At 42.7% G+C, this 19,225-nt stretch overlaps 1 protein-coding gene across 6 annotated transcripts in view; it reads left to right on the forward strand.

The window, feature by feature from the left end:
• The window catches only part of AGPAT4 (1-acylglycerol-3-phosphate O-acyltransferase 4), a 125,377-nt gene that overhangs the window by 21,636 nt on the left and 84,516 nt on the right, over positions 1-19,225 (forward strand). For 4 of the 6 annotated variants that reach the window (XM_058534027.1, XM_058534031.1, XM_058534033.1 and 1 more), the window contains one exon: positions 13,779-14,043. In XM_058534027.1, coding sequence (XP_058390010.1) covers positions 13,866-14,043 — 178 coding nt within the window. In that variant the 5' untranslated portion in view covers positions 13,779-13,865. Of the gene's footprint in view, positions 1-8,450; positions 9,098-13,778; positions 14,044-19,225 lie in introns of all 6 variants that reach the window. The other 2 variants (XM_058534029.1, XM_058534030.1) reach the window with 1 other exon arrangement.

Genomic DNA, 19,225 nt, shown 5'->3' on the forward strand with positions numbered 1-19,225 from the left:
AGCAATTGTGTGGGTTTATCTGCATGGCTTTTTCAGGGAGAATAAATTATTGGGTCTGTGCCCACAGACCCAATAAATTGTTGAGTCATCTGCCCTGTGCTTACAGGAATGGGAAAGAAACCTAGGACTTGATCAGTTCACGCTATCACTCTGACACATTGTTTTTGACATTTCAGAGTTTTTGGTATGGAGATCAAATTATATTAGGTCATCTAGAGATTCAAATTGAATCAACATTTATTGAGCATCTGTTTATTCTGTAAGAAGCTGAAGGGGTGGGGCTTCATTCTGGGCCTGGAAATATTACTCAATAAACGCTTTAGTGTACTGGGCATGGTACTGACCCACATATAACAAAGAGGGAGTTTATGAGAATCCCTTGTGCTTTCAGAAGTCTAATGCAGTGGTATAAATAAAGCTATAACAATAAACACGAATCAATGAATTTTTAACTTAGTGGATGAATGGGTAACTTCATGGACAGACAACCTAATGAATGAGTAAAGTTATTAATAGATTAAAGAATGTTTGCATGAATCCAAGAATATCTGTTTTGGATTCTACTTAACAGAACTTGGAAAGAACATCACTGCTTTCATCAAGCATCCTCTGTGTCTGAGCTTTGTGACCAAAGTGGAAAAAGAAAGAGAGAGAGAGAAGGCCCTGCTTCATGTTTTGTCACTGCTATTATTAATGAAACTTTTCGAGGAATAGTCAGTCCGTAATGACGCCAAAGGCATCGTTCATATTCAAGTAGTTCAATATTCTGTGGTCATATTTCAGACCTACCTAGAAACAAGGATAGTGTAAGTCAACTTATTTCAGGCACTCACAGCCAGCATTTCTGTCTTCAATAAATGATTCATGTCAGGAAAGCATTTAAGTGCATTTGTTTTCTAACAAGTCTCCCTTCAGGTCCATTATGCATGAATCAAGTCAGAAAAATTGCCTGAGTTCATTGGCATCCCTTTATGAAAATCAAAGAAATAAAAGATTTAAAATCTGGCTTTATTGATCTCCCACCTTCCCACACTTTTACCAGGAAATAAGGATTGGCAACAATGGGGTCTCTAAGAACTCAAGGGTCAAGGGTGCATAAGGAATACTGAGGAGGATGGAGAGGGACCCACCAGAGAGAAAACAGCACAGTTACTGGTGTCTGAGACACAGAAGAAAAAGAAAGGCCACTTGCTTATATCCCCCAAAATTAGCTCCTCTGAGCAGACCGTCACTGAACCACCCCACTGACAGTGACCTCCGTTGATCATGACAGAGCCAGCAGAGTACTTCCTCCAAACTCTACTCCCTGGTAAGTACTCCAGGGTATTAATGTCTTGTTAGTTTCCATGAATCGGGAGCACTTTGGTTAAGGGCATGTGGATAAGTGGTCCCATTTCCCATTTTCTGAACCTAAAATTGGGAGTGGTCACAGATGCCTAAGCATCTGCCCAATAGAGCCTTGCACATCCACTACCTCCCTGAACTCTCTCATCACCCTTTTGGCGTCAGTGTATCTGTCATATTCTCCTATTGACAGATGAGAAAGCTGAGATTTCTAGAGGCCAACTGACCAAGCTGATACAGACACCCAGATGTTCAAGAGGCAAAACCAGACTCCTAACTCAATATGGGTGCATTCCCTTCTGCATTTACTTTTTCAACCACTACTAGAGTCACGATTTCTAGGTTCCCAAGGAGGGCCCTAGCCCGGTTGACCTATGCCACTGCAAAATATGTTCCCGATCAATTTAACGCCCCCTAGCCTGTATCTGCACCAGGTTAGCTGTTGTATAGAACCACTTCCCATGCCCATGTCGTTTTGTTACTTGGCATCAAGCTTTGGTTGCTATCACTTAACATCTTCTTGGCTTTATGAGGTAGCCTATCTCTGATGCTCGGAGCCTCCCCAGGGCTGGTGGTTTGGCCATCAGTCTGAGGCTGGTGACCTCTCTTGGTTACGAGCCCCACTCATGTGGCCACAGACTCTCGTGGCTCACTCCTAATGGAGCTGTTGACCCAGACACTGGTTGGGCTAGGCCAGAATGAAGAGATCTACGCAATCTTATCAACTTTACCAGAGAAATGATGCTAGAGATTGTGCTTGGCTATCTCTGTCTGGTGGGTCAGTACGAGTATTCCCTTGGTTTCCTGACCCTGCCATTCGCAGAGCATGTGGGGTTGTTTGGCCATACTGGAGCCTGCTTAAAGGTTAGAACTCCTGAATGTTGAAAAGATTAGGGCTGTACCTCTTCGAAGCCCCAATGGGTAGTGAAGATGAAAATATTAAATTATAAAATATGTTTAAGGACATTCCCAACAAAGTTTTGAATTTTGCCTTAAATCTTCATTTTAAAGGCTTATTATTATTTGTTTTTGGTTTATTTTGAAATAGTAGAGATCAGATTTTATGAAAAACACTGTAGGTGCCATGATTTGCTGGTGACCTAAGCACTGGTCTGTCCGTACTAGTAAGCCCGCCCCAGCCTCACTCTGCTGAGAAGTCTGCCCCCTCCAATCTGCCTCCTCGTGGATGCAGACACCCCTTTCATCTGCTCATTCTTTACGCATTCCGTCTTGCCAGAGTTGTGTCCTCAGCTCCTTATTGTACAGCTCTCTGAGGTCAGGGAAATACTAGTATATCCACAGGGCGCCAAAGTGATGATGGTCTGGGTCTTGTCAATTCCATTTTATTTCTCTTCCCCAAGGTAAGAACAAGGCCCGTATCATATGTTCAACTCATTTCTGCAATACAATTTATTAGGGAACTAACAGGTCTTGCCCATCTTTAGGAAGAGAGCCTCAGAACCAATGACCTTGAACTACCTTCCTTTAGGATGGGAATGGGAACGGGAACGTGATCATTTAATTAAAACTTGTGAGTGGACTTTGGGGTCTTACAGGTCACTTCAGCTCAGGGTCATCCTGGATTGTGTGGAGGTCAGAAAAAAAGTGTCCAACAGAGAAAATCTTATTAAAACACGCAAAAAAAGAAAGTGATCAAGAGAGCCACAAGCAGAAAGGTTGGTAAGAAAAGGTGGTAGATGGCGGGGGCAGCAGCTGAAGGGGAGGAGACATGCCACAGGTGGCCTGAGGAGCTCCTTCGTGCAGACCTGAGCACCTTCTTTCTGTGCATTCATGCATTTAATCGGCACAGCATTCCTGGGAGGCAGGGTTATTACCTCCATTAAACAGATACTGACTCAGAGATGACGAGTTACTGGCCCAAGGTCACACAGTTAGTATGTGGGCATTTAAACACCCCAGTCTGCCTGCAGAGGTTCTCCTTGCATGCTTTTGCCACTCAGCTTTGTCACGGCCCATGTGGGCAGGAGGGAAGTGGGCACTGTGGTAAGACCGCAGTCCTGACCACGTTGCCTTGGTGACGGTAGGACTAGAGTGGGAGGTGGTTTATATACCGAATAAAGCTCTCTCTTTCTGCTTTTGGTGCCAGCTGGTGATGCAGCCACCTCTCGCCTGCTTCTGTAGGCTCAGAGATGGTCTCAGGCCATTTCTCCACTTGGATAGACCTGGGGGGATAGCTGCCCCTTCATATCCCTCAGCTTCCCTGTATTTCCAACCTTCACAGGTATATTACTGGACTGATGGCCACCGTCACATGGCAATGATAATGGTGATGGAGATCACAACCACAAGTTCAACTCAACGTCCATCCTGCTTTCCTTCTATATTTAAAAAAGTTTTATTATTCATTGGCATATTTAAAGCAGAAATGTGGATGTTTCCCCATTTGGAAGATTAATTTTCCACAATTCATTTCAGCTTTTGGTCTCATGATACTGGATTTTTATCAGGACTTAATAAAATTTTTGGGAAACTCCTAGAGATTGAACATAATTTAAAAATATGTTTTCCACTGAGTATCTCGTAAAATACTTTACATACTCTCGGTTGTTGGAAATGCAGCTAGCTAGCTGGCCCCCTCAGACTGCACCAATGCTATGAGGTCATAGCCCTCCACACCCATTGATCGTGGGAGAGCTGGACTGGGGTTTGGAGATGGCAGACATTCTACCTGGAAGGAGGGCATGACTGGGGCCTCTACTGGTGGGGCAGCAGCCCAAAAACTTGTGATCACCCCAATAGTCAGAAATGGGACCATGAAGAAATATGGAATGGTGCTATGAAGGCCCACATTCATGTGAATTCTTGCTATGTCAGGCTTCCTATCTTAAAAGCAGCATAGTAGTGGTCTTGAGCACGAGGTTGGGTTTCAGACATTTACTATTTGATCTTTTCATGTTACCTAGTCTAACTGGACCTCAGTTTTCTCATCTGTCAAATGGGGACAACAATACCTTCCATAGTGGGTTTTGTGATGGTTAATGAGATAATGGATGTAAAGCATTCAGTATACTGACTCTGCTGTGCTGGTTACTATTCAGAAAACCTGAGTTTTAACTCCCGATATTTTAATCTTATAGATGTTAAAGCTATAAAAGGCCTTAGAGAATTTCTAATTTAATTTCCTTCCATCTTTGTTTTTTCTCATGACAGAAAAAGTTACCTAGGTTGTCCATCTGTGTTTACCTCTGAGTCTTGGTTTCCTTAGATTAGGTATAAAAGCTCTTTAGAATTTGTTTTTCTCTTATAAGCTACTCAAAACCAACTATTAATTATATACTTATCTATATAAATATAAATTTAGAAGCCTTGGTTTTCCATAGACTTAAGTTTTTGTCATCCTCAAATTAGACTTTGGAGAGAGACTAAGGGTTACTTGTTAGAAGACATAATGAAAAAGTTGAGTATGATTTATGACTTCTTCAGGGTTTGGTTTGTTTTAATGGACATCATGTACTGTACAAGGATATTGGACAAAGGACTGTTCCATAAAATTTTTAAATAAGCTAATTTTATATAGTCTTCTGCCAAACTGTTAGACGATGATGATTTTTTAATTGAGGAATATTTTAGTTAGAGATGGTCCCAGAGAGAGTTAAATTCAGTCTAGAACACTTTCTCTTCTGTTTTGTTTTGGGTCTTGGGCCAATCTGGCTCCCAGGAACCCAAAAACTAAGTTTATCTCGTTTGTCAGGACGGAGTGCGAAGTGGCTGCCTCAGGCACCCACAAGGTAGTTGCTGCCCTCTTGGAGATTTTTGCTAAATACATTCAACCTAATGTCAAATCTAAGATCTGAGTATTCCACAACCAGAACACCACCTCACTCATTTCACCTGGGACTGCATCCACGTCCCTTTCCTCTAGAGGCGCCATTGTCCCTGGGCATTCTCTGCCCTACAGACCAAAAATATTGGTCAACCAACAAAATTCACACCATTTAGCCCCATTTTTGTCTGCTATTTGCCAATCCCCGCAGAGTTTTCCTTTCCTGTTCTCCATCTGGTTAACCTCGCCCATTTGAGATCCCTCTCTGTAGACGGGAGCTGGAGAAGAGAGATGGAGAGGATCCCCTTAATCATTATTGAGGAAGACCCCATTGAAACAACAGAAAAGCCTGGTTTGTGAAGGCATCAATTTTCTATATTGGAATCAGAGACAGTTTGATTTGTGAAGGATCTTGGCACTCTCCTACTCGATTTCTTCCTAAGGATAAAGATGCTGAAACGGTGGCCAGGACAAGCCAAGCCAAGCCAAGCCAAGGTTGGCTGACTAGCCTAAGTGTGTGTGTGTGTGTGTGTGTGTGTGTGTGTGTGTGTACACAAAGACAACTGATGTTAGTGTTTTGGTAAAGTTTTCTTTTCTTCCAGTATTTTTTCTATACTTGATTTTAGAGTTGTGATTATTCTCTCTATATATAATTTTGTGTCCTTTATCTCTTAATATCATAATGAAAATTTATCCATTGTATTAAAACCTATTATAGTGATACTTTATCCATCTAATTGTGGGAGTTTCCCATAATTCACTTCATTGTTTCTTCATGTCAGAAATGTAAGCTGTTTCTAATTTTGGGTGCTTATAAATAATACTTGTTGAATATCTTTGTGCAGAAAGAATTTTCTAAATGCTAAGTTTGCCCTTAGAGAGATTGTCAGGGGTTGGTTTACTACATCCAGTGGTAGGAAGATGTTTAAGGTCTTTCTACGTATGTCAAATTGCTTTCTGAAAAGATCGAGTGGTTTTTCTCACACTGAGAATACGGGTCCACTTTCCCCTCGTCTCTTCTAGAGTGGAGTATTACCATTTTTAGTGTGGAATGTAAAAAATAGTGTTATTTCAATTTGCATTTCTTTTATCTCTTTTCTGTTTTGTGAACTGTGCTGGTGTTTGTGATTAAAAGAGCTTAAATAAGGGAGTTGTTTGGATTTCAGTGATGATACTAAATTGGTCATGGGTATTATTTTCCCAATTCCACTTAGACTGATTTCTCTGGAAGAAAGTTTTTGCTTCTTCTAAAACCCTGACCTGGTTTAGTGCTGTCATGTAAATGTAAAAAAACAAACAAAACCTTTTAAAATAAGCTAGTGAAAGTGTTGATCCCATTTCAGGTTTAGTCTCTCTTCCTGGGGGTGTGACTGAAGTTCATGCTGATTTAATAGTTTCAGAATATTGACTAAAGCAGAATATGTAAGTTTTCACTAAGGTTCTCCTATTTATTGCCTAATTTAATGCTTTATGTTGAAGCTCTATGTGTATATTTAGAGAAGGATGCAGTTTGAATTCTCTCGTGGGGAGATTCTGAGGTTGCCTTTATTTGCTTATGTTTCCATTGACGGAGGCTGGCCAGCATATGGCACCATCTGCTTTACCATACATCCCCCGCTTCAGGCGTCCCGGGGAGCAAAACTCCGCTAATGTGTGTACGGTTGGTTCTCTGCGTCTGTACAATGCCCCATAAGAAATACAGTGCTACTGGAAGCCTTCTGCTGGCTTGGACTTTCCCTTATTCTAAAGTCCACTTCTTCATCTCCAAGCTTTGGAAAGATTATTACCTACTTAAGAAGGCAAAGTATATGTGAGTTTTTGTGAATGCATCATTTCCCATCTCTGAGTCACTAGCAGAAAAGTATAGGTTAGAATTAAAACAAGTGGAGGAGGAAATGTTTTAACACGCTAGAAGGTAAATTAAAGAAAATGTCAGAATCTAGATACGTAGTGAGAAGGAAAATTGAGTCGATTTATATCTCATTGACTTTCCCAGAAATGCCAAAGTAATGTATCTTAGCTGTTCCCCCTTTGCCTCCTTATTTTCTTGCAATGATAGGAAAATTCTCTCATTATTAACTGCGCCCTGTGTTCCAGGCATTGTGTTAAGTGTTTCAAATGCTTTATTATATTTGATCCTCACAGCAACGTCATGTTGAGATATTGTTTTGATTTCACAGATGAGGAAGCTGAGGGCTGTGGAAGTAACTTCCATAGCTGTCAAGTGGCCAAGCCTGGATTTCTAGCCAGAGCTGCTTGACTCGAAATGTTCCCTCAACCATTCCTTATCCTCTAACAGCTGTGCTGTATTGCCCCTCACAAGCAACGATGCTTGGATTCCAGGTGGCCTCAAGTCGCCTTTGATACTGAGCAAGGGCTCGATCTGCTCACTGCAAGATAAAAGGCCAAGCAGGCAGTGGCAAAGAAAGAACTTTGATAAGTGATAAGCTAGCAAATTGGAAGATGGTGGACTGTCGTCCTAAAAAAACCCATCTTGAAGGGAAACTGATTTGGAAATGATTTAGATAAGGCAAACAGCGTTGGAAGGGGGCGCTCAGGAGTGTCAGGTATGGATGACCTGATGGATGATGACCCAGTGCAGAACGTTGGGCACTTCTCCATAGCAGATCTGCTGAATGCAACATCCCTGAGGAATCTAAGGAACCCTCACTTACTTCCTTATCTGGGACAGAAGGAATAGTTCGGGCAGAGGACATAAATTTTCTGCTAACAAGTTATTCTGTCTACAGGTTACAGATTAGCTTGCCTATCTGCAGTTCTGAGCATTTTTCCAAAGCATATTGTGAGAATAAGACGGGGAGGGGGAAACAGCCTTGGTGGCTGAAGTACTAAGAGTCCTCTGTGCAGGGGCAACTGTGTTTCATGTCTCTTCATGGGCTGCATGTGCAAATTCGGGGTGGGGGGGGTTCTATGCGTTGCATGTGGTGGATCTTCAGTCCATGACGTGTGAAGCTTACAATTGGTCGTTTTTGCTTCTCAGTGCTCCTGTGTGATGCTTAGTCAGGCGGAGGGCTGTCAGCAAGCTACTCTCCTATCAGCCGTCCTCCTGCTCTTCCCCAAGGCAAGCTCAGAAACTTTGGTTACTTTGTTTCCCATGTTAGCCTTGTGGGTACAGGCACAGTTTCATCCTAATCCAGGGAACCTTTAACTCCTTCATCCTCAATTTCACCTTCACATTTCAAAATCTCTCTTGGCTGTTGCTGACAGGCTGGATTACACCTTTCTGCTCACCCGACAGGGAGTGCCAACCCTTTAGTCCTTTCTCATCAAGTTTGCAAGCAGCCTCCTTTTTCTCCACCAGAGACCTGCCGGTATCTCCTCTTCATCATCGTATCTCCTCTTCATCATCACACGCGCTCCATCATCTGACCACACCTAACCACAAGGGAGGCTGCGGATGGCTCATCCAGTTCTGTGCCCAGGAAGGAGAAGATCTCATTCTCATCAGAGAAAAGAATAATGAAACACAGAGAACAAAAAAGAAACCACCATAACTCTTCCACCGAAACTTAGCTTCTATTAATAGATAGCTATGAATATAGAAATAGATATAGATGTGAATGATATAAATAACACTATTATTTTAAAAATCTGAATCATGCTTCTTTGTGAACACTTTTCACTCAATATGTTCTTCAAAGGGCTGTACTGGCTGGCTTAATGCCTTTGTTACACAATTGGTTCATGGTCATTCAACGTCCCCTGTGTGTGTAATCCAGAGGTCTCAAGTATGAACAACGTATTTTTTACATCCAGATGGTGAACAGGAAGACTCTTTCCATCAAATAAGAAGCCTCTTCCAACATTAATGATGATTACCTATTTTTTCAAACAATTATGAACCAATTTAACGTAGACTCATATGGCCAACAATGTGCCCTCAAGGACTGCCAGAGACTTTGTCAAATGATTAGTTCAATTCAAAATGCAGTAGCCAGGGATGTAAAGGTAATTTGGAATAAATTATTCTTATTGAACCTATTACGATTCCTAGTGACAGTTGCTTTTTGTCTATGTTTAAAATGCTGATTCAATAATTTTCAGGTGATATGTATTAAGCTCATGGGTCAGACTCTACCTTTTGAAAACTTCACATAATATATCCAAATTGGGTTTTCTGGCATTTTTCCTATTCGGTTTGAATTCTCTTTAAACTGTCCTCCTGTTTTGGCAATCCATTCTAGGTGTCGCCTTAGTTCGCTGGGTTGTTATCTGTCTGGGGTTCAGTATCTGGCAAGGATCCTCCCTCTGCTTTCACCCCATAGCCACCTTGCCCGTCAAGCCCCAATCCTATGACCTCTCACCAGTGTCCACTCCTCGGAGATGACCTGTGCTGTGTGCTGTAGCTGGATTGCACTGTATGAACACGTTGGAAGGGAGTGCCCAGTAGGGTTTGAACTGAATTCTGCACCTCCCGTCCCTAGGGTCAGTTCTCAAGGTCGTGTGGATGACTGTTGGGAAAAGGAGTCATGAAGGTTAAATGCCACTTCAGAGCTCACTGGTGTGCAGGCCACTGCTGCTCATTTTGCAAGTACCCAAAACAAACAAAAGGCAATGTCAGTTTTGGTTTTTTGGGCACATAGGTTCTTCATTGTTGTCCTTGATGATAAGAAATATCTTTATTCACAGAAGTATGACATGGAAACAGCTTCATGGTTATTTGTTGATTTATAAACACCGTAAGTTACTGCTCTGATATTCTGAGAAATAGTACAAAATTCTTGGTCATTTCCTTGCCTCCTATAAACTACTAAAGTGGATTTGCTAGAAGGGTCTTCCCTTAACATTTGAGATACTCACAAAGCTGGAAGGGAAATAGGCAAAATATTTTAAAATATTATCTCTCTATATTTTCATCACTGGTCAGATCTTTATACCATCTTTCCTCAATATGGCACTAAATTGGCTAATTACCACATCAGAGAGAAAGCTCCCCTTCATTCAAAATGGGTAGGGTGGTCCCCCCCAAACTTCTCTCTAGAATAAGCTTAAGACATACGACACATATTCACCCCCTAGACACTCTCCTAAATAATTGAGCCCTGTCTGTCTTTTAATAATCAGCCCTAAGACTCAAGTCACTTAAATTATTTAACCAACTCACAGGACTTCTCACCTTGTTCTTCAGGCAATTCCTTGGCTATTCTTATGTTTCGCTCTTGCATATAAATTTGAGAATCAGCTTAAGTTAAAAAAAACAAGAACAATAGTCTCTTTGGAATTTTGATTGCAACCTACTGTCCCTTTCTATAGATAGAGAAACTGAGATTCAGAAAAGTTAATTTACCTGAGGATACATGCCCAATAGAGATATAGCAGAGCTTCAGACCCAAACAATTGAATCCCAAGCTCACACTCGACCACCACACCTGTCTAGGAAGAGGATTTGAGGAGCCTGTGCAGAACCAAGCCAGCCAAGGCCTGCCTGTCTGTGATCCCCCTTGTCTATGACTCCTCCTTAAACATCACCAAGATTGTGTTGGACCCCTGGTTCACGCAGTACTAGCAAGGATTTTACTAGAGGGCATGATGGTCCTTGGTCTTTTACAAGGGGAAAAAAAAAATCTTATGTTTTCTTCATAATGCCCTACTACTGACTGGAGACTGAGGAAGACAGCATTTAATCATCTGTGTTCCCAATGTCAGTTGACTTCCATTTCTTAGTGGGAAGTCAGCATAGCAAAGGATTTGTAAATACTTTGCAAATGCTAGATCCCAGAAACCTAGGGAAGAATCAAACTTCTTCTGGCCGGATTGTCTGGAAGCTTTTAGTGGTTAATCCAGGGACAATGAATAAAGTACATGAATATTCAACATCATATTATAACTGCTGCCAAACTGTAAACCAACGTACATCACTCCTCTTTATTTGGCTCCTGAAAGTCAAGTGCGTTGAGGGTGAGCTGCCAGCTTAATGCCTATTCCTTACAGAGAGACTGGGTGTGTTGAGACTGGGCGTGTTGTAAGGAGTTTGACAATCTGGAGATGTCTGTGGAAAATGCTGTCTGGGGAAGGTCAGAGATGTGCTGCCTCAGCCCCTGCGGAGTCCTGGCTGTGCACCAGTGAGCAGGGCTTCTGGGGAGAGTGGGATGCCTCCCCTGAATCGAGCTGACATCACAGAAATCAGGCCAAAGTTTACTTTCCATTTCCCTCCTATCAGGAATGTATAAAAATCATGCAGGAGTACAGCGTGCCTTCCAGATAGTCTAGGCAAGTGTAAACATTTTAGAAGAACACACCTTGTGACTCTCCGTATACCTAAGACTATCCTCAAGACCAGCTTCGGTGGCCCAGAAGTGAGTCCCATTTTCCCACTCTGAGCATCATTTGTGATTATGAACTTCCCTGAAGGCTGTGCTGTTTTTTGCCCTTGGGGGTCATTTCTGGGCTGCTCTGCAGGGGAGAGTTCTAAGCTGGAGAGAACCCCCCCTACCTCACATCCTAGGAGCAAAACGGCCCAGACAGGTGCAGGAGAGAGAACTCAGAGTTAAGACTGCATCCTAAGATCAGGTATCGATTGTGGCAACTTTAGACAAATCACCCAACCTGTGGGTCGTCTCAGCTTCTCATTCTGAAAAATGGGATAATAATGATACTCATCCCATAGCATTCATATGAGGCTTAAAATGATATATGTGAAACTATCACACAGATTTTTTTTTTGAGGTTTTTTTTTTTGTGAGGAGGACCAGCCCTGAGCTAACATCCAATGCCAATCCTCCTCTTTTTTGCTGAGGAAGACTGGCCCTGGGCTAACATCCATGCCCATCTTCCTCTACTTTATATGGGAAGCCGCCACAGCATGGCCTAACAAGCGGTGCGTCAGTGCGCACCCGGGATCCGAACCGGCGAACCCCGGGCCGCCACAGCGGAACGTGCGCACCTAACCGCCTGCGCCACCGGGCTGGCCCCTTTTTTGAGTATTATTAATAAAGATTGTAATGAAGTCTAGGATCTCTCAACTATTACTGTAAGAAAGTTCATCCTAGGGGCCGGCCCAGTGGTGCAAGCAGTTAAGTGTGCGCACTCCGCTGCGGCGGCCCGGGGCTTGGCGGTTCGGATCCCGGGCACGCATCGACGCACCGCTTGGCAAGCCATGCTGTGGCAGCATCCCATATAAAATGGAGGAAGATGGGCATGAATGTTAGCTGAGGGCCGGACTTCCTCAGCAAAATGAGGAGGATTGGCAGGTGTTAGCTCAGGGCCGATCTTCCTCACAAAAAAAAAGAAAGTTCATCCTAAAGTTTGAGTTCTTCCTGGAGTCATTTGCAATGATATTCTGCTTCCAGGAGAAACTAGTCTGCTGTGCATCATCCTCTTAGCTTGTTGTTTTTTTTTTTTTTCTGTCAGAGTATTTGAACCTCCTGCCTTCACACTTTTCCTTAAAGGCTTTATCTGCCAAACCGTAAAGTCATTTCATTATTCCATGTGGGGGTTGGAGACTGATCACAGGACTATGATTCTGGTTACTATGCATGTTTTGAGTTTCCTTATGATTTTAGAACTCTTAAGAGCCAGCCTCTCACTGCTTGGGTTCGTCTCCTGGTCGGAGAACCGCAACAGCTGTGTGTCAGTTGCCATGCTGTGGCAGCGGCTCACGTAGAAGAACTAAAGGACTTACAACTAGGATATACAACCTTGCACTGGGGATTTGGGAAGGAAAAAAAAAAGAGGATGATTGGCAACAAGATGTTAGCTCAGGACAAATACTTCCCTGCAAAAAAAAAAAAAAAATACCACTTAAGTGTGTGTGTGGGGGCAGGTTGTCGGGGATGTGGTGGGGGTGTTTCTCTTGCTTTCATAGTTGGTTATTTGTGTTTACTGGTATCTCAAAATTCTTCCCTTGTCTACCTTCATTAATACATTCCACAAATATTTTTTTAAAAAATTAAGCTCCAACTATGTGTCAATGACTGTTCCAAGTGTTAGAGAGACAACAATGATCTTCAAGATCATTGATAATCACGTGCCTTGGAGAAGTGACAGTTCAGTAGAGGAAGGCGAACGATTGAACAAGTAACAGCAGAAGGTACTAAATGGCATACTATTACATGTGCTTTGCGGGGAAGAGCCCAACCCAGGGATGTCCCCTAATCTTGCCCAGGACAGGCTGGAGTTCAGGGAAGACTTGCCAGAAGAAGTGACATTTGAGCTGAGATCTGGAGGATGAGAAGTGGAGGGAGGTGAGGGGGTTGGTGCGGGAGGGATTCAGGCAGAGACGGCAGCAGGAGGGAAGGCCCAGAAATATGGACTTGACTGTCAGCACCAGAGAGGGAGCATCTGGAAAAGTGGCTGAGCACATGGACTTGAGCCAGCTCAGCCACTTCTTAGCGCTGGAATCTGGCGAACCCTGGCCAAGCTGCTTCACCTCTCAGGCTCTCAATTCTCTTCCCTATAATAATAGTACCCACCTCACAGGGTGTTAGACAGCTAAAGGGACTATTTTAAAGGGCTGGCACTGTGCCTGAATTAAGGAAGCACTATATAAATGTTTGCTAAATAAAAAGAAATCAACTAATATACAACGTATTTAATCTCAAGACTATATTTTTCTTTGAAGAGTTTTTTTTACCTGACTGTAAAAGCACAGAATATTTTTTCTAACATTTAACATTGGTTTGTGTTTTAGACGCTTTCCTGAGTCCCGGACCCTTTTTCCCTCCGGAAATACTCCACGGCGGGTATTTATTTTTTGGAATACGAGCAACCCCACATCATGGACCTCGTCGGGTTGCTGAAGTCTCAGTTCCTGTGTCACCTCGTCTTCTGTTACGTATTTATTGCCTCGGGGCTAATAATAAACACCATTCAGCTGTTCACTCTCATCCTCTGGCCGATTAACAAGCAGCTCTTCAGGAAGATCAACTGCCGGTTGTCTTACTGCATCTCCAGCCGTAAGATACTTCCTTCTCCTTCTCTTCTTGCATCTTCACTGCTGGTGTGGGTGTCAGAATTAGGACTTTTTATATAGGTTCACCAGGCTTTCAGTGTCTGCTAAGCTATTTGGGGTTTTTTTGTTTGTTTGTTTCTATTTGTTTGTTTGAGGTTTGAAATGTCTATTTTGTTCTCACTGTTAAAAAATTATTTTTTCAATGAGTCATGCCCAATAGCACAAAATTCAACAGGCACAGAAGGATATCCTCTGAAAAGTAAATATGCATTCTGTCTGTTTCTTTAGTTTCCTCCTCAGAAGCAATTGGTGCTAATGATTTCTTAGTTATCCTTACAGAAATAGCATATATATGTGTATATGTGTTTATATATGCTATTTCTATAACTAACTGTGTCTATATATGGCTCTTATGTGTGTACATGTATGCAGGTGAGTCTGGGTGTGTGTATAGATATGTAATACATCCACATACTTTTAAAAACTAAATGGCAATATAATATATTGTTCTCTTCCTTGCTTCTTTTCCTTAACTTTTTATTTTGAGATAACTGTAGAGTCACATGCAGTTGTAAGAAATAATAGAGCGCAACCCCATATATCTACTTCAGCCAGTTTCCCCCAATGGTAACCTCTCGCATAACTACAGTGTAACATCCCAACAAGATCATTGACACAGACACAATCCACAACCTTATTCAGATTTCTCTAGTTTTAGGTGTGTGTGTGTGTATGTGTGTGTTTGATTATACTAGACTGTTTTAAACATGACTAATTTTATTGGCCTGAATTTCAAAAATTAAAATGAAAAAGATGAGTCAGAATATTGGGATGTCTAGAGATGAGTTTTGTTGTTGATTGACCTTAAATCTATATCTATTCTCAGCAGTAGAGAATGCAGTGTATCATTACTGGCTACATATACGAGTGTGAATATATTTAAAAATATGAGCTCTTTCATGTTAAGCAATTTAAAAATCTCAGCTACCTTAGATTATGCCAAGAGTCCAAAATTATTGATATCTTCCTGAAACTCTTTAAATGAAGCAATCAAATTAGAATTTGAATCAAAACAATACAAGCTGCATACAGTTATCCAGATGGATTACTACGGATCCAATCAGTTATTTTTTAAACTTCAAAATACTAACGTGTGAGAAAAAAATGATAGAAACATCCTAGTTCGTGATTTCGTTCACCAACCCAGAACTCGCAAATATGTCTGATACTATTCTGATACAGTTTGAGTGCTAGGCCTACTGTGTCTTTTATTAGAGTGTTTTACATAAATATGTCTTGAAAATGTTCATAAGATCATAAAGCCAAGTTATAATTGCAAAAAATAAATCTTTTATCCATGTGTCTATGACCTATTGGGTCAATGCAATAGTACTTAATGCAAACGTCTTTGTCATTCATTTTACTCTGACATTGGTTTCTGGTATTTAGGCATCTGCCATGGTATAGAAAAGGGGACAGCTTGTCAGAGCAGGGCAGAGGCAGTAGGAAGCTGGACTTGAATTGTAGCTGTTTGAAGAGAGAAGAGTTTGCATAATCAAGGGAGAGAGATAATTGTCTGAGATTTACCTTATAATTTTAAAGATCTTCTTATACTCTAACAATAGGTGTCTATTTAAACAAAATTTAAATTTAACAAAGCAATGCTGATTGCACTGTTCATTGAAACTTGCATTTATATGATTTGCATGCACCTATGGAGATTCCAAAATCTGTCAGTTTGCAGTTTGAAATCATGTATATTTGCACTGTCGTAACCCCCATCCAAATTTCAAACAAGTAGTTAAGAGTTGGGTTTCTCATTTGGAGTCAAGACTTGAGAGAGATGATTCAGAATGGGAGTCCCTAAGAGCACTATATTTTGCTTTTGGTAAGTAATGAAGACAACCAAGGTTATGGCAGGATCATATCCATATTCTTTGGAGGACGCTTTAGCCTACTTGCTTCTGGTGGAAATTAAGATAGGTAACAAATTCAGAAAGCAAGGTGGATTTTTATCCATCACAAATTAATTAAATTATTTAGAACAATTGCAAATGAAACCCAAGAATTAACCATCCAACACCACTGGCATTTCCCTGCACAGGGTGCAATAAAGGGCAGGCGGTCTCATTTTACTGAAGGGCCCAGAAGTGCATCCATCCAGGTACATCCCATCCAGGTACATCCCACAGTGCTCTGTGCCTATTGCCCCAGAGGAAAGCCCCCATAGACTTTGGGCTGAGCAGCAGTAGAGCCCTTTTAGAGCCATCTGAAGAGAGAAGGGAAGGCTTCTCTTTCTAGAGGAACAGTCCTGGCTCCTGGAGAAAGAGAATGTGGTAGAAGGAAGGGCGATGCATCCTGGGCTTGGCTTATGGGCATCTCATTGTAAAGAGTCCGTTCAAATTAGGAAGGCTCACCAACGCCCTTCCCAGATTCTCCATTCCTGGTCTCCCAGCAGGTGTCAGATAGCAAACTGCTCTTCTCTCTCTCTTTTCACTTGCTCTCTATAGTTGACAGACTTCCTTATACCCTGAGCATTTCACAACGACAACAAAAGACACGTGAAAGACAGACTGGTGGGGAAGCTTTGCTGGGCCATTGATCATCACACACTACCGTTCACGAGCTCTTCAGCAGCTGGGAGTAAGGGACGGTCAAGCCCCTTCCGTTTGCTTTCACTCCCTTTCTCTTCCCTCTGAGTTAAGATAAAAACTGTTCATGGGGTTTAATTGTGTTTCTGGCATATGCATCACTCTAAAGCTTAGAAAATCAGCAGCATTCATCATTTGCTGCTGATTTTTTAAGAAAAAAGGCAGAATAAATTGTTTCCTAGAGACTCGGATCCCCTCCTTTGCTCTGCTTACTTTTTACTAATAGAGCTATGCCATCATCCCTTTTTCTTTAAATGTTTGCTAAGAGCTTGGTGTTGTACCAGGTAAGCCCAAAGCAGTCACCAGCCCTGGCGTGTTGAAGCTCACGCGCAAAAGGCCACACTGATGTAAAGGACAAAGAGAGACAAAATGTAGTGTAGACGGCATGTACCAGCATGACGCACAGAGCCGAGAACTTGAGTCTAATGGCAAGGACCAACATCATGAATAACAATTTGGAAGTATATTTGATCTAGATGGCGGGTTTTTGGAGGGTTGTTTTATTTTATTTTTGCCTAGATTTGCGGGCAGGAAAGGCTAAGACAGGCTGACTCAGCAGGCAGAATGAGGAGGGGGAGAGTGAAGCCAGCTTCTGCAAGGTGAGAAGAGGAAAGAAAGTTACAAGAAGCAAGGCAAGGAGTAGAATTGTATTACTTTTCCATTGCTCAAGAAGTGCCTTTTAATCTCTAGTGAAAGGTGGCCTAGACTGGCTGGCTTCTGTTTCTCACCCTCTGACACTGTGGTTTTAAAAAAACCGAGAAATAGGGCCGGCCCCGTGGCTTGGTGGTTAAGTGCGCGCGCTCCGATGCTGGTGGCCCGGGTTCGGATCCTGGGCGCGCACCGAGGCACCACTTCTCCGTCCATCCTGAGGCCGAGTCCCACATACAGCAACTAAAAGGATGTGCAGCTATGACATACAACTATCTACTGGGGCTTTGGGGAGAAAAAAAAATAAATAAGATCTTTAAAAAACAAACAAACAAACAAAAAAAAAACCGAGAAAGATTAGGAGAACTTATTAACGGTACAGTTTTAAAAAGGGGTGGGAAGGTGGGAAGGACTACAGATGACTTTAATGTTCTGGAAAGGACTGGTGACACAAAACAAAATGGAGAACCACTCCCCGCCACCACCCGGGTCCCCCAGCCCTGGTGCCTTGCTTCCAAATTCCTTGTGGCTGTGAACTAGTCTGCGTGTTTGAGCCTGCCACTTAATTTTTCTGGATCGTGCAGCTCATGGTTTTCAACAGCTGTCTGATACACGGCTCCACTAAGTTCCTCCAATGGGCAAGGCCGCATGGTGGCAAAGAGGGAGTCAGAATTTGTGGTGCTAAGATGCAAAATAAAACATCCTGCCCTCCTGCTTACAGGCTGTCACCTTGGGCGAGCCATGTAAACCCTCTGAGTCCAGCATAGAATAGCAGGACCGATCTCAATGGCTGGTCGAAAAAACAGAATGAGATGCTATGTACAAAAGTGCTTCATGAATTGTTTAAAGTACATCAAATTTAGGATGAAAACTGGAACTCGTGTCTGTGGAGGGAAGGAGCCTAGGGAAGGTGGGCAAGGGTATCTTTTTTTTCCCGTTGTGGCTGTTAACCACGTGGATAGGTAACTTCAAAAAGCAAACTACATTTGAATAAGGGGATCGGGTGAATTGAGCAAGATTCCAATATTTTTATAACAAAGGGTTTAGAATTTTTGTTTTGAACTTGGGAGGATGTTTACCTGTCTTTCCAGCCCCACGCCCGTTCCGCTCCCCCTAACTGGAAGGCCACTTTATCTGCAGCAGGTAGTGGTGGAGCAGGAAGAGAGAAGCAAGCTCTGTATCATCACCCACAGCACCGCTCGTGTGTCCTACCTTGAAACAGGTGTCCGTTTTCCTGCTGCAATAGTAATACACATTTGCAATGGACTCCAGGATGGATCAGCCACTCAGAACTGTGACCCGAGAAGCGGGGCTCCGCAATGTGGTGAGCCTGGCAGAAGTTGGTCTACGATCCTCTCTGGAAGGGAGGATCAGGGCTCAGTAACTTGTCAGAACAGACCCAGCTAGGGATGTGCATGCAGGCAGGGGGAAGCAGGTGGATACCGAGGCATTTAATTCCCAGCACATGTCTGAAGTTGAAAACCGCAGAGAGGGAGGCAGCTCTCTTCTCCCGGGAAAAGTGGATTCTTCACCCAGCCAGCAGCCTTTCATGGAGTTTTGAAAGCAGTCAGGTCTTCCTCTAGTTGGGGGTCAGATGGGGTATTTTGTCCCCTCCTCTGGGCAAGGGTGCAGGTCCCTCCATGATGAATCTGTTCATGTGCTCACTCTTCGTGACCCAGGCATCACCAGATGGGTCTGGAGACCTAACAAGATGAAGCGAGGGGAAGAGAAGCACCTTTGGTACGTGACTCAGGAAACGGGCCATTGCTAGTGCGGGGTTTCTGAAGCTATGTCATTAGAGATGCTGCAGCTTCTGTCTGGTGTTGTGTGCCTTCCTGGGTGGGCCATTCTAGTCGCAGACACTGGCAGATGGGTTTGCCTTTCTGC

Source organism: Diceros bicornis, chromosome 39 (genome assembly GCF_020826845.1).
Source record: "Diceros bicornis minor isolate mBicDic1 chromosome 39, mDicBic1.mat.cur, whole genome shotgun sequence".
Lineage (NCBI taxonomy): Eukaryota > Metazoa > Chordata > Mammalia > Perissodactyla > Rhinocerotidae > Diceros > Diceros bicornis.